The 14,895-nt window shown below is 44.1% G+C and overlaps 2 protein-coding genes across 3 annotated transcripts in view; both read left to right on the top strand.

Moving 5' to 3' along the window:
- The window catches only part of pparg (peroxisome proliferator-activated receptor gamma), a 61,412-nt gene extending 55,726 nt beyond the window's left edge, over positions 1 to 5,686 (top strand). For both annotated transcript variants that reach the window (XM_079510451.1, XM_079510452.1), the window contains exon 9: positions 3,569 to 5,686. In XM_079510451.1, coding sequence (XP_079366577.1) covers positions 3,569 to 3,816 — 248 coding nt within the window. In that variant the 3' untranslated portion in view covers positions 3,817 to 5,686. The remainder of the gene's footprint in view (positions 1 to 3,568) is intronic.
- terf2ip (telomeric repeat binding factor 2, interacting protein) overlaps positions 4,315 to 14,895 on the top strand; it is a 31,172-nt gene continuing 20,591 nt past the window's right edge. Inside the window, exon 1 of the mRNA XM_079510447.1 lies at positions 4,315 to 4,377. The gene's annotated coding sequence lies outside the window, so the exon portion shown is untranslated. The remainder of the gene's footprint in view (positions 4,378 to 14,895) is intronic.

Below are 14,895 nucleotides of genomic sequence, written 5' to 3' on the forward strand. Positions count from 1 at the left end.
GGGTCCCTGGAACAACATATTTTCAGATGGGGGGTCAGCGGCCAATTATATAACTGTTGCGGTCCTTGACATGAAATAGTTTGAGAACCGCTGACAAAGAAATGTATGTTTTTCAGAAAAATGTCATGATTTAGAAGACATTTGTAGAATCTGGTCTCAGGTCTCAATGGCTTAATATATCGAATGCTTGGCTACAGTTATTATTATCCGAGACTGCTTCCGTGAGATGCTGCTCAGATCCACTTCAGCATGCAGGGACAAAATGACGCAGGGACAACCAACGCAGTCGTGAATTTTGGTTGGAGAGTAACGGTATACACTGACACCACAGTGCGTAATCAGCGCCTCAAACTGTGACTCCGCCCACCCCCGGGGGAAGTTGTGATTTGCTCTCGTTTACGGCAATGCAATTTGCGGCATTTTAAAAACAATATTGAGCAGAGTAGCGATTATCAAACGTATTTGCAATGCCATACGTTGAAAGATCTGTTGCCCGTGGACAAGGCACGCTACCTCCGCAAGTTAGATAGCATTGGCATAGATGTTTGTCCGTATGTGATTAAGGATTGGACCAAGTTGCATTGGCAGCCATAGAAAATTCTTACCCCAGGCTAAAACCGGATGTGACGTTTTTGGGCGTTCCTGTCTAGCGTGGTGTCAGTGTATAGTCAGGCTGGGATACAAATGGGAGATTTATGCCAAGAAAGGGAATTTTATGCTCTCAACCTCAGCCTTTAAAGATTTTTGTACTTTTTCTGTTTTGCATACATGTGTCTATAGTTAACATTACTCTAATAGACCCCCAGGTGTGGTTATAATATTCAAATATGTCTTCCCTGTGTATTGTTGGTTCCTTCCTGAAAGCTGACATCATAACCCTAACCCCTCCCACATTATAATACAACAACAGCTGTGGGCGAGGCTTAACTTCAGGTGGGTGGTGCTAAGGTGAAAACCAGGTATACCTAAAGGAGCATTCAGTGATTTGGGTGATTTGGAAAAAAACCCGGTCCACCCGGTAACAAGATGTGCACATGCACACGCTCTACAGTGGGGGAAGTACAACAGACCAACAGCACGCGCACCAATGCCAGCCACACTCGATCATGATCTGATCCGCTAAAATGGGGGGGAACATTTTGGATGACGTCCCAACCGGAAATTACATCGAATGTTGCCCAACAGACGCTCCCAGCCTGTGGACCCTGTTTTGATATCAATAAATCTCCGTCCTTTTATTAATCTCTGTCCTGAGCGCTGGGCGTTACTATTTGATATGACGGAGAACTCCGTTTATGGGAGGGTGTTAAATATCTCAGTGTTGCCAGGTTCTCATAAACACTGTGCAGGAGCACTTTGGACAGACCTATTTGACAAGATCATTTTGCATTCAAGTACTACTAGGTCAAATCCTCAGTTACCAAATGGCTACATTAGCTAGCTGAAGATTTCACTGAGTACAAACTACAAGCTATGCTCTCTCACACACACAAAAAGAATGGAAAAACAGATTTTGGCACAGTTCTAGTGTCTATATTGCTGCCAAAACATTGGAACATCGAAATCTAGGTCACAAAGACTATCAATTCATCCATTTTGTGTCTGTATACATATAGTACAGTCAATATTGTTTTGGCCTCCATTTCTGCCTTTGCGGTGTCCTGGATTGAACCAGAATTGTGTTTTATTTAAGTGCCACAATGGTTATTTGCTCACAGATCTATAGGATTTGTTTGGTTTTGTCGACCTTGAACCCGCTGTCACTCGAAATCAGATCATTAGGTCAAACATTAACTTAAATGACCTGAGATTATAGCTGCAAAATCAAGATACAGGCAGACATGAAAGCTTTTGTAAAGAGGCAGCTAAAATGGTCTTTTTAACAATCGGTCCCATTTTCCTGCTACATCAAATTATTTTCACTACTTTCTTACAGCTTCTAACGCTCAGCTTTTTAATTGTTCAGCTATATCTGCACTTTTTTTCTCCCCATCTACACAAAGGGCTCCATATTGCGCCACCCTTATCCCTTATCCCTAAACTAATTTGCCATTTTTTACAAATTTAAAAAACCTTTTAAAATAATTCAACTAGACGATCTACATTGAGACATTATGAGCTTGTAGATCGGCTATTTGAACTATTTTAAAAGGTTTTTTTTAAATAGTAAAAAATGGCAAATTTGTTTAACCCATTTATTATACCCTATTATACCCTATTTTTCAAAAATAGCAGACCTACAAGCTCGTAGCGCGCCACTCGGTGGCGCGCTATGAGCTTGTAGATATGCTATTTTTAATAGCTAATATGTATAACATATTACATAATGCTTAAAAACACCAAATGGGGTTCCCGCCCAAAATGGGTTAAGGATAAGGGATAAGGGTTGGCACAAGATATAACCCCAAGGGCTATATCTTCCCCTTACCCCTTATCCCTAAACTTATTTGCCTTTTTTTCTTTTTTTTTACTATTTTGAAAAACATTTTAAAATACACAATCTACAAGCTCACAACGTGTTGATGCAGATCGGCTAGTAAAGAAAATGGCAAATCCGTTTGGGGATAAGGGATGGCGCGAGAAGGGCCCTAGGGCTCTATTTTCACCCCTGCCGTTACCCACGACTCAGTCAGCAAAGGAGCTTGCATGGTATTTTGGTCCAGCGGTCCACCAGTATTTGGAGTGAGACTTCAAGGCAGCAACACGAAAAATGTCCGTCGACTATACCATTTTGCACAGACAAAAACGACATAAAAACGAAATGAACTAAGCTATGTTTTCTAAAACTAAAACTAAATCTATTGACAATTTCGTCAACAAATAAAAACTAGACTAAAATGTTATTAGGGGCTAGTGGACAAGAGATCCAGTATAAGTCATTTTACACTTGGTTGTATGCTGAAAATAGCAGATCTACAAGCTCACAACTTGTGGATCGGCTATTTTCAGCAAGTTTAGGCCCACCAAAATACATTTTAGTCGACTAAATCAACTGCAGAATTAGTTTGACTAAGATCGTATGATATTCAGTCGACTAAAACTAGACTAACACTAAAACATTCCAGGTGACTAAAATGTGGCTGAAACTAAATGAAAACTATTGAAGAGACTATAATGACTAAAACTAAATTCAAAATTTGCTGCGAAAAAAACAACACTGATGATGCCCCATCCATTCCATTCCATTCCTGGGGCGGCGGTGGCTCATGGGTAGAGTGACCACTAGGGGGCGGCGGTGGGTCAGGGGTAGAGTGACCACTAGGGGGCGGCGGTGGCTCAGGGGTAGAGTGACCACTAGGGGGCGGCGGTGGCTCAGGGGTAGAGTGGCTGGATGGTAACCACAAGGTTGCCAGTTCGAACCCTGTGGGCTCCCCCAGAGTTAGTGTCGAAGTGTCCTTGAGCTAGACGCTGAACCCCTAATTGCTCCTGGTGTGCTGGTTGGTGCCTTGCATGGTTTCTGCCGCCATTGGTGTATGAATGTGTGTGTGTGTGAATGTAATGCACAATCTATGTAAAGCGCCTTGCATAAAGGCGCTTTATAAATGCACCATTTACCGTTCCATTCCAGACCGTCCGGGCCTGCTGAACGTGAAGCCCATCGAGCGCCTCCAGGAGACCGTACTGCACTCCCTGGAGCTCCAGCTGAAGCTCAACCACCCGGACTCCCTGCAGCTGTTCGCCAAGCTGCTCCAGAAGATGACCGACCTGCGGCAGATCGTCACCGACCACGTGCACCTCATCCAGCTGTACAAGAAGACGGAGGTGGACATGTGCCTGCACCCGCTGCTGCAGGAGATCATGAAGGACTTGTATTGATTCAAAAATGAAAGAAAAAACGGTTGGTTGGTTGGGAGGCATGGGAGAGAAGTGTAGGGACGAGTGTTTAGGCCTCACTCACACGTAAGACACACTTGTGTCCTGTGTGTTCTGTGTGTCATGGCCGCCTCAATGCATTTCCAATGGGAGTCACATGGTTTGAAGACACAACCTTGTTGCATGGGGGGAGGGCAGAAGACAGCCATGCAACAACCATGCAACAAGGTTGTGTCATGAAACTATGTGACTCCCATTGGAAATGCATTGTGGTGGCCATGACACACAGAAGACACAGGACATAACACACAGAAGACACAGGACACAAGTGTGTCTTGCGTGTGTCTTACGTGTAAGTGAGGCCTTAATGTGCGTGCATGTGCGTGCGTGCGTGCGTGTGTGTGTGTGTGTACATTACACCTCAAATAACTACATTTCCCAGAGTTCAGCAGCAAAATGGCTGCTGCTCGTTAGGAGCACCTGAAAAGGTTTAAATTGAGCCTTCAGTCAAATAAACACCAGAAGACAACTTGCAGCCGGTTCAATCCAAACTAAAGACCAATGGTCGGTGAAATAGTTTTTTTGTCATTTACATGCTTGTTTGAATCGCTGCTGAATGTGTTTTAACTGCTACCGTTTAAAATTGGTTAAGGAACACATTGCAGCACTGCTTTCATTGTGTGTGCGAGCACGTGTGTGTGTGCGTGCGTGCGTGCATGCGTGCGCTGGCGTGGTTGAAAGGAAGAGAGTATGACGTAGCCAGACAGAATGACTGACTGAAAGTAAGGTGTGAAATAGGGAAGCTGGGGGGGTTGGATGTGACTGACGGAGTCATTTCTCGTTTAAGCCGCAACCATGTGAGCAACGTGTGGTGTGTGTGTGTGTAGTCATCACTGCTGAGCACGGACATTTCATTCTGAGAGGACGGATCCATCCATCGACCACAACAACCGCCACAAATGCACTATCGCTATATCCGTCAGTGAGAAGAAAGCCAGCGAGAACTTCCTGAATCTCTTAAGATGTTTTTCTGTAGTCCGTCCGGGGGAACATGTCTCTTTACAAAGGGAACTGTGATATCACTGTGAATATAAATATATATTTGTTTCGTCACATGTCAAATAGGGTTAGGGGTCTTTTTTTTAATAACCCATTTAGAGCTGAGGATGCGTCTGTGTCACCTCATAGCTCTTAACCACTTTAACCATCATTTTAAACTTTGGCTGTTGAAAAATAGCAGATCTACAAGCTCTGCCGCGCTACGAGCGTGTAGATCTGCTATTTTTTTTAATTGTGAAAACGTGTGCAAATCTTTGAATATATTTTCCAGCGAACGTTTTTAACTTAAATCTTGGATCTCTGGAACAACATATTTTCAGATGGGGGTCGGCGGCCAAATACGTATAATTTTTGGGGTCCTGGACATGAAATCGTTTGAGCACCACCTGTTATTTAGAAGACATTTTGTAGAATCTGGCCTCAGGTCTTAAAACTCGTTTTTTGAATATCTACATAAGACATTGGTTTGCAAGCTGTGCATTTTATACTGTATAAAGGACCTGTGGAATTAATGTCACATACTGTGCCTAATCTTTTTTATCATTATTTTTATTATATACATATATACATTATCGTTGTACAGATTAAATTGTCCTTTAAATAAGTATAGTGACCTAATTGGTCTCACTTTTATTTCAAATCTACACAAATGTTTGGATGATAATGTTCACTGATGGAATTTACTTAAAACAATATGTTTAAAGCTACATGTCTGTAAAGTCTGCTTTATCAGATGTTTTTGTTTATTTTGCCAGACAGTGGGAATTGTATCTGTGGGGACAGTAGAAATTGTATAAATAAAATATTTTCTCTATTTTGTCCATTGGATGCACCTTTTGTTGTTGGTTGAAATATAACTAGTTTATTTGGTGTGAAACTCATACTGTATACTAAACTATCATAGGCCTTTTTTCCCACAATTTTATCCACTTAAACCGCCCAGAATCAGTACTAGGGTTCAAATTGTTCAAGGACCACTTCACCACTTTTCAACCTATCTTCATATAATTGGTCCTCACTAATGTTTGTGATAAAATACCACCATTTTTTTCCTACTCGGTCTGTCTGATTGGAGGGCTGTGGGCAGTTCACCTGTCCACCATTGTTATAGGCAGATTTGTTTTAAACAAGATTTTCAAAAATATATATAGGATATATTTGTATTATCGTGGGAACGATGATTTCCATTATCACATTGCAACTTTTCAGGAATAGAAAGCCTGCAGTTTCTATTCTCCATATGCAGACCACGGCCATCTTACCATATGATATAAGTTAATGGCAACTTATATCGTGTAGTTAAATGCAACTTCCAATGACAGCCCATTCATCCAAACAGAAAAGTCCTATCTGATTGTATTAAACGATGTCAAACTCACCAACATTGCAGCTGTAGGCTACGGAAAGCTTGAATTATTCTCTTTCTATCCTCAAAGTGTTTGTTTCATAAAAATCCACTGTATACATGTTATGAGCTACTTTGTGTCCTTGCAGGTGATTCTTTTTCTAAGTGCTGGAGTTTGGAAGTGCTCGTTAGATATCACTCAACTGCCCTGTGTACTAATGCAAGAGGCAACAGGACATTGCTTTACTGAAAACGAGTGCTTCCAAACTCTGATGGAAACATGGCTGCGGTCTGAAAATGGGCATTTAGCTTGGATTCCCCATCAATGAGGTCACATGTGGACGGGTTCAGAAACTGCCCACAGTCCTCCCATGAGACACAGACTGAGTTAAACAAATGTGGCATTTTATCATGAACATTTGTGAGGACCAATGAAGATGGGTTGAAAAGTGGTGAAGTGGTCCTTTGACAGTTACATTCCTGTCCATCACCACCAGTTTGTAAATACATCACAGATGCGATTAATCCATTTCTAAATGGAAAAATTCTTGGCCTGGAAGTGAATGAGGTCATCTTTATCAGGTGGTCCCCAACCTTCTTGGATTGTTTCAACCCTTAACCACTACACTCTCCAGTTGGCGTGCCAGCAGCAGGGACAAATTAGCCAGTGGCTCTCAGGGGCCCTTCAGGGAAATTGGACCGTGAGGTACTGGGTTTGACGCCCTGAAAAGGGCTCCTGGGGCCCTTCATTGGCCATTGATTTTGTTAAATTTAGGTCAAAAAGGTGATAAAAACACGAAAATGTCGCACGCACGTGCGCTAATTGGGCCCCCAATTGGCCCAATTAGGGCAATTAGAGCAATCACTGCTGGCCCAGCAGTGATTGGCCAAGTCACTGCTATGGTCCTATCTCTTATGCCAGAGCCAACAGGAGGCTCTCCCTGCCGTGTGTGTTCTTGGGGGCGATTGCAGGCACTGAGAGGTCTCTAGAGCCACATTCCAATACCCAAAATCTCGGCCACTCGCTCACTCTCACTCGCTCACTCCAGCATGGTGGTGTTACAGTGAAATTGGTGACCTGCTGACATATCGTGTAGAGTAGACGTCACATAATGTCAGTGTCTGAATGTAAATCATTGCAGTTGTATGAAGTCCACAAGATGGTAACATATATTTCGGAGTGGAAAGAGTGAGTGTGTGAGTGTGAGTGAGCAAGTGGCTGAGATTTTGGGTATTGGAATTTGGCTTAGGACTACGAGGGTCCTCCTAGGTCTCACCAGACTGTCTGTGCGCGCGGTGTGCTTGCGACCGTCCGTCCTCGTCCATTTGAGTCAAACATGCGATCTGTTATCTAGGCCTATTAGGGCCTACAATAGATTGCGTGTTTGGGTGGCTAGATTGTAGTCATTACATCATCCATTCAGAGCATATCTTACCAAACACACACTCGCACACCCTTTTGAAACCGCAACTTCTGAACCCATGCCGACACAGGCAGGAAGTGAAAAAATTCACATAGCTTATAAGTGAAGTAACACATGGATTCAGGAGTGTAAATACATATTAGCCTATTTTTACTGTGTGTGTGTGTGTGTGTGTGTGTGTGTGTGTGTGTGTGTGTGTGTGTGTGTGTGTGTGTGTGTGTGTGTGTGTGTGTGTGTGTGTGTGTGTGTGTGTGTGTGTGTGTGTGTGTGTGTGCAATTGTGCATGCTCATGTGCAAGCGTACGTGTGTGCATGCATGCACGTATTTGTTTGTGTCATATATTGCTATATTTTAAACTTTCTTGAATTTAGACTTTGAGTTGAGCAATCTGGATGAATAGGATTTGTATGACAAAACTGTTGTCTCCACCAGGCCGAAGGTATGGAGAGAGAGTATGTTTTGCCCTCCGTCCGTGTGTCCAGCTGTTACCAGCCAATCTCCGGCACCGTTAACCTGGTCGATGCCAAACTTTGCGCACACACTCCCTGGATGCCAACGATGAACCTCTGCCCCAACTTTTTCAGAACGGCATGTTATAACTGCACCGATCTGCATGAAACGTTGAATGCACACTCCATATTTCATCCTAATTCATGAATAACATTGGCTTCCAAAGTTTGCAGGATTGGCCCGTTTTGAACAAAAAGCCTCAAATCATGAACGCAGCTTGCAATTTATGTGAAATCTTTCACGGACTTTCCTTAGGCTGAGGAATAGATCCCACCTTTTTCATATGGGCCTTAATTTCTCTCTCTCCCCTTCTCTCTCTCCTCTCTCACTTTCTTTATCTCTTTCCCTCTCCTCTATCTCCGACTCTCCGTCTCTTGCTCTCTCTTTCTGTCACCCTCTCTCTCTCTCTTTCTCTCCTCTCATCCCACCTGTCTGTCTGTCTGTCTGTCTGTCTGTCTGTCTGTCTGTCTGTCTGTCTGTCTGTCTGTCTGTCTGTCTGTCTGTCTGTCTGTCTGTCTGTCTGCCTGCCTGCCTGCCTGCCTGCCTGCCTGCCTGCCTGCCTGCCTGCCTGCCTGCCTGCCTGCCTGCCTGCCTCGGGCTGCTGTCGTTCTTCCCTGGGTGGTCAGGGTAGCGTGGCATTGGTCCGACCTCCCGTTAGTCCAAACATTACTAACACTATCCCAAACCCTAAGCTAACCCTAACCTCCTGTTAGTCCAAACATTACTAACACTATCCCAAACCCTAAGCTAACCCTAACCTCCTGTTAGTCCAAACATTACTAACACTATCCCAAACCCTAAGCTAACCCTAACCTCACAGGAACATTACTAACACTATCCCAAACCCTAAGCTAACCCTAACCTCACAGGAAGCCGCGGGTGATTTGTAACCCGCAGCACGGGTGATTTGTTTGATTGATTGATTGACGTATTTATTAACAGATTGGAGAATTACAGTACATTTCAAGCACAACTCAAATACAAAAAAAAACTCCACAAAGACACCATAAAGCATTACACTTACAATAGGGTCCACCATGTTCAATTCATCATAACAATTAGAGACGTACAAATATACACTTCTATATAGACAAAATCATCATAGAGGTAAAAAGGGAAAAGAAACATACAGTGAGGGGAAAAGGGGTGTGGGTGGGGAGGGAATTCCGATTTTTACGGGGCCAGTTTTGAATTGCAGCCGTCCGTAAGTGCCCGGTATTCGAATGTAAGTGGGAATGTAGAGTTTGACGAGGGGGAAAGCAGGAAGGTCATCAGTGCCCATACCCGAGGCGGGGTTGGCGAAAGGGCCTTTCTGTGTGGAGTTTGCGTGTTCTCCCTGTGTCCCCTAGGGTAGGTACCCTCACAAAAAAATATGCAGTAATCCTGGTCTCTAAACTACCTCCCCCTGGCCAGCCGAGGCGCCTGATGGAGGGGAAAGGAACTGGTTGGAATAACGTGTCCCTTCCACGCGCTACGTCCAACCAGGGAAACTCCGCCCTGTCAGGTAGAAAAGGAACAACTTGAACACTCATGCATGCAGGAAGCATGAGTTCAATCCGTTGCTCTCCCCAGGTTGGCGGAGGGTGTGTAGAGCCCAGGATCACATTAGATAATTGACACAGGGTGAAAAATGGGTTACAAAATCGTGGGATAAAAAAAATAAAAAAAATGAAAAGCAGGAAGGAACGGGAGATGAGTGGGAGGAATAAAGGAAGTGAGTGGAAGGGAAACACGAGCGAAAAGCAAGAGTGAGAGAAGAGAGGAAAGGGAGAGGGGCGGGGCTGATAAAGGAGAAGAAGTATGTCCTCTGAAAAATAAGCACGTGTCTTGGCAGGTGGAATGTTTTGGCTGGGGTCCCGAGGGTCTGACTCCTCTTGGATGGTTGATGATGATGAAGATGGAAGCTGTTTTGTATTTTAATGTTGTGTCAGCATATCCTTACTTTGTTAGGGGCTGGTCTCTGTAGACCAAAACCCTGCCAAACATTCCTAAACTAATCTGCCAAATAATTTTCATAAGAATAGTTATTTTTCTGTTATCCACAGAAGGATCTTGTATAGGAAGGAGTCCAAGTTGTTGTCGAACCATAGCACTTCACTTGGTGATTTGTGTGAGGAAGTTGTATTTTTTTGTGTTCCGGCAGCTTCATTTTGTCCGCTCTTCTATTTAGATGCCAAAATATTCTACTCCCAGCATTGTGTGGGGGATTCCTGTCTTTTTCTGTCTTCTCCTCTCTCCCCCGCTCTGTTTCTCTCACACTTGTGTGTATGTGCGTGGGTGCGTGGGTGCGTGCGTGCGTGCGTGCGTGAGTGAGTGCGTGCGCTGGTGAAGTGACATACCTCAGGCAGACTCCATGAGCCACAGATTTGTAAGAGATTGGAGGTCATACTGTGGATTCATTGGGTATTATGTAGCCTTATTATGTTCTGCATATTTCATCCAATTTGAGCATTGTTTTGTATGCATTTTATCGAACGTTACGTTCCAGTTACTTTCTCCTCAGAATTTCCTTGCTGAATGTTCAGCTACAGTACATCAGAGATTCATATAGTGAATCAACAGTTAAACCAATGGAAAGGAAGATTATTTTTTTAAATTTTCTTATAATCTATAATATGAGCTCAACAATGTACAATAGATATAAATAACTATGTATACATATACCCAATAAGTGGGTCCATGATTATTTGAGCATACACTTTCATAATTATAACAGAATATCACATTGTCAAAACTACTTTCAAAGCATAACTTTTGACACGGCTTTGACTTTACTTGACTTACTTTTCTATACAGTGACAGCCAGACAGTTCCCATGCACATTACAAGGACCACAATGAACTGCCACACAGCTGTGCTGCTCCTACTGTCCAGCATATGTCACTGTATGATCCCCCCACTTTGACGACATGGGTCGTGACTATACACTGACACCACGACGCGTAATCAGCGCCTCAAACTGTGACTCCGCCCACCCCCTGGGGAAGTTGTGATTTGCGCTCGTTCATTGCAATGCAATTTGCGGCATTTTCAAAACAATATTGAGCAGAGTAGCGATTATCAAACTCATTTGCAAATTGCAATGCCATACGTTGAAAGATCTGTTGCCCGTGGACAAGGCACGCTACCTCAGCAAGTTAGATAGCATCGGCATAGATGTTTGTCCGTATGTGATTAAGGATTGGACCAAGTTGCATTGGCAGCCATAGAAAATCCTTACCCCAGGCTAAAACCGGATGTGACGTTTTTGGGCGTTCCTGTCTAGCTTGGTGTCAGTGTATGGGTCGCCCATCTTAGATCGTCCTCGCCATAATAATCCATAATCTGTTTCTTTCAATCGCCTGTATCTCCTATTCCTTGTCCCAGATGGTATTTTTGGTCAAAACTACGTTTCTTTGATGGCACAGAGCCAACGATGTGGAGCCCTCCAGTGTCCAGGTATAGATCCATCTTGTAAACAAGGCCTGTCCAGGACCCGTTTCGCTTCCTATAGTTTATGTTCACTTCCGGAAGTCTGGAAATGTGGCTTTTCAAAATAAGAGCTCAACTGGGAAAAATGCTGGCGAGAATTAGATCCTAATTTGTCAATAAATGCTAGCGGGCTAAGTGTTAATGTCAGTGAAGTCCACACCCACAACACCAGAGGAAGTAGAACAAACCATGTGCAACCCAGATTCGGCACAAACAAGGGACTAAATTATTTTCGTTCCTATGCCACCAAAATGTGGAACGCCCTACCAACAGTCATTAAGACATGCAAATCCCTTGATTCCTTCAAAACCGCTCTCAAAGGGCACCTACGGCTGCAATTCGAAACTGGCCCCCGTAAAATCTGAACCGTGCTTGAAATGTACTGTAATTCTGCAAATTGTTATACAGGACATGCACACCAGGAAATAGTCATTGGTGGGGGATGGTGGGGGATGGGGTAGTGATTGTGGAGGAATACAAGTACTTGGGTACAACGATTGATTCCAAGCTGACATGGAATTCCAACACTCATTCCATCTATAAGAAAGGTCAGCAGAGGCTGCATTTTATGCGCAGACTGAGACAGTATTGGAAAAAAATGTTATGGCACTTTTTCATCGATCCTTTGTGGAGAGTGCATTGACATTTTGTTTTGTTTCATGGTATGGCTAATTATCATTGGTTAATAAGAACAAACTCCATGAAATCATCAACGTGTCCAGCAAAATAGCTGGGGTACGATTTGAGAGTATGACCTCAATGTATGAGACCCGGGTACTCAGGAAGGGGAAAGCTATTACTAGGGACAATACACACCCGTTACACAGCCAATACCATCTTTTACCATCAGGGCGACGGTACATGGTACCTTCCCTGCAGGCTAGGGCCTCAAGATCGTTTGTTCCCATAAGTATAGGACTTATGAACAAGCAGGCCCCATCTCAGTTCCGTGCATAAAGTGTGATGTGATGCCTCTTGGAACTATGACTGGTGGCCTTCTGTTGGCATTGTTTCTTTATTGTCTATGTACTGTGTGATCTGTTTGTTTCCATATGTTTTATGTATATCCTGATGACTGCTGTGCACAAAACTAATTTCCGAAAGGACAAATAAAGTATCTATCTACATACTTCAATCAATCAATCAAACCCCCCCCCCCCCCCCCCCGTATATACTGTATGTAATATCTTACCATGCAGTGGACACTTGATTGTCCATTGTGTTGTGTTCATCCATGTAAGCCCAGCCCTCTAGTGATGTTAATTTATACGTAAGTAAGCCTGTTAAATTAGTGTGTGTGTAATCGTGTATGTTGTGATGTCCCTCCAGGTGTATCCTGCCTGTAGGCCTACCAGTGTCTGTGTCCTTATCCTGTTCCTGTATTCAGCGTGTTGTGGAGATAAACTTTTTACCTACAACTCTGTGTGGGGGCCCCCTGGGGGGGGGGAGGAAGTTCCAGACCCACAGGAACGCACCCAGGGTGCCGGCCCGGTTCCGGCGAGCCGCCCCACGTCCGAATAGGTTGAGAAATGACAGAGTTACCGTGTGGGGGTCTACTGTACCCTGTACTGTACTGTACTGTACTGTACTGTACTGTACTGTACTGTACTGTACTGTACTGTACTGTACTGTACTGTACTGTACTGGCACACCCGAAATCATCATATCTACAGTTAATATGTCCGTGTGTGTTTGTGTGTGTATTAGGTTGCGCACAGGTGGTGAAAAACAACCATGCTGTTTTCGTGCTCAGACCCACCCAGCCACCCAGCCAGCCACCCACACACATAGCTCCGTAAGGGAGTGGTTGCACCACTCAAAAAATAATTTTGAAATAGTCTGCAAGCTTGTGAGCTTGTACATGTGTCTACAAGGCACAGCTAGTCAGCTACATGTCATGGTTTGGTTAAGGGTTTACCATGACATGAACTATTATGTGCAATAATAATATAGGCTCAGAAAAACACAATAGAGAACGCACATCCACTAACTAAATGCAAGGTGCCGGGCCGAGGTAAACAATAGAAAAGAAAATAAGGTCCGCACACTGGAATAAGCTGCAAAGCTGAACATTTATTGAGGTTCCTTAGTCCTTACACCATAGTGGACGTTTTCGAGCCTCACGGCTCTTCATCAGACTGAATGAAGAGCCGTGAGGCTCGAAAGTCGAAACGCCATGTCCACTATGGTGTAAGGAACCTCATTAATTTTTAAGCTTTGGAGCTTATTGTCGCCACCAGGCCGAAGGCATGGGGAGAGACGAGAGAGTATGTTTTGCACTCCGTCCGTCCGTCCGTGTGTGGGTGTGTGTGTGTGTGTGTGTGCTGTCAGTCCGTGTGTCCGTGTGTCCGTCCGTCCGTCTGTGGACAGCTAATCTCTGGCACCGTTGGCTTGATCGCAGCCATACTCTGCACACACACTCCCTGAATGCCACAGCTGAACCTCTGCCCCAAGGTTTTCACATTGGCCTCTTATAGCGCCACCAGCAGGCCACTTTGTGTAAAACAATTGTATAGGTATACAGATCACGCAAATTGGTACACAGTCTCTCTAGAGCCATTCAACGAAACGGACAGATTTCAAATCGGCCTCATGGTGGCGCTACAACAGGCCAAGTACACACAAAAAACAAACAAACAAAAAATTAAAATAAAAAGATATTACTCCTAAACATTTTGCCAAACATCACACACACTCCTATCCTCCTGGTGGAGACCTGTGCCCAGAAGGGCACTTTTTCTAGTTCCGGTCTGCGGACCTTATTTTCTTTAATAGGCTGCAATGAAATATAATCTATGAAAGGTGAGATATAAATCCAATCCAGTTGCATCAGGCTGGAAACCTGAGCTTTTCAAGTATACGGATATGTTTCATGATGTGATTCATCCAAGCACACTATATTACCACTGCCATCAGCCTGATAAGGCTCCCCATGGGAGCCCAGGGATTCCCAGGGGCCCTTGAGGGGGTTCCACCGGGTCCCCAGGAAAATTATACATTTAAATAGCCCATCTATGAGCAGCAAGCACACAATGTGCTGCATCACGACTGCGTTGTGAGCAAAGGTTCTGTATATATGCGCGAGATATATCGCAAAGGCGACGTGCTGTGAGCTTGTAGATCAGCTATTTTTTGGCACAGATATTTGGTGAGAGCCGGTATAGGGCCTTATAGGGTTTGGGGTGTGATTGTGTGCTCGACCGTCCTTGACCCATTGGCCCGGTTCTGCCCAGGGAGTATACACACTACATCCAGTGGGAGGGTGGTTTCCAT

Source organism: Electrona antarctica (assembly GCF_951216825.1).
Source record: "Electrona antarctica genome assembly, chromosome: 9".
Lineage (NCBI taxonomy): Eukaryota > Metazoa > Chordata > Actinopteri > Myctophiformes > Myctophidae > Electrona > Electrona antarctica.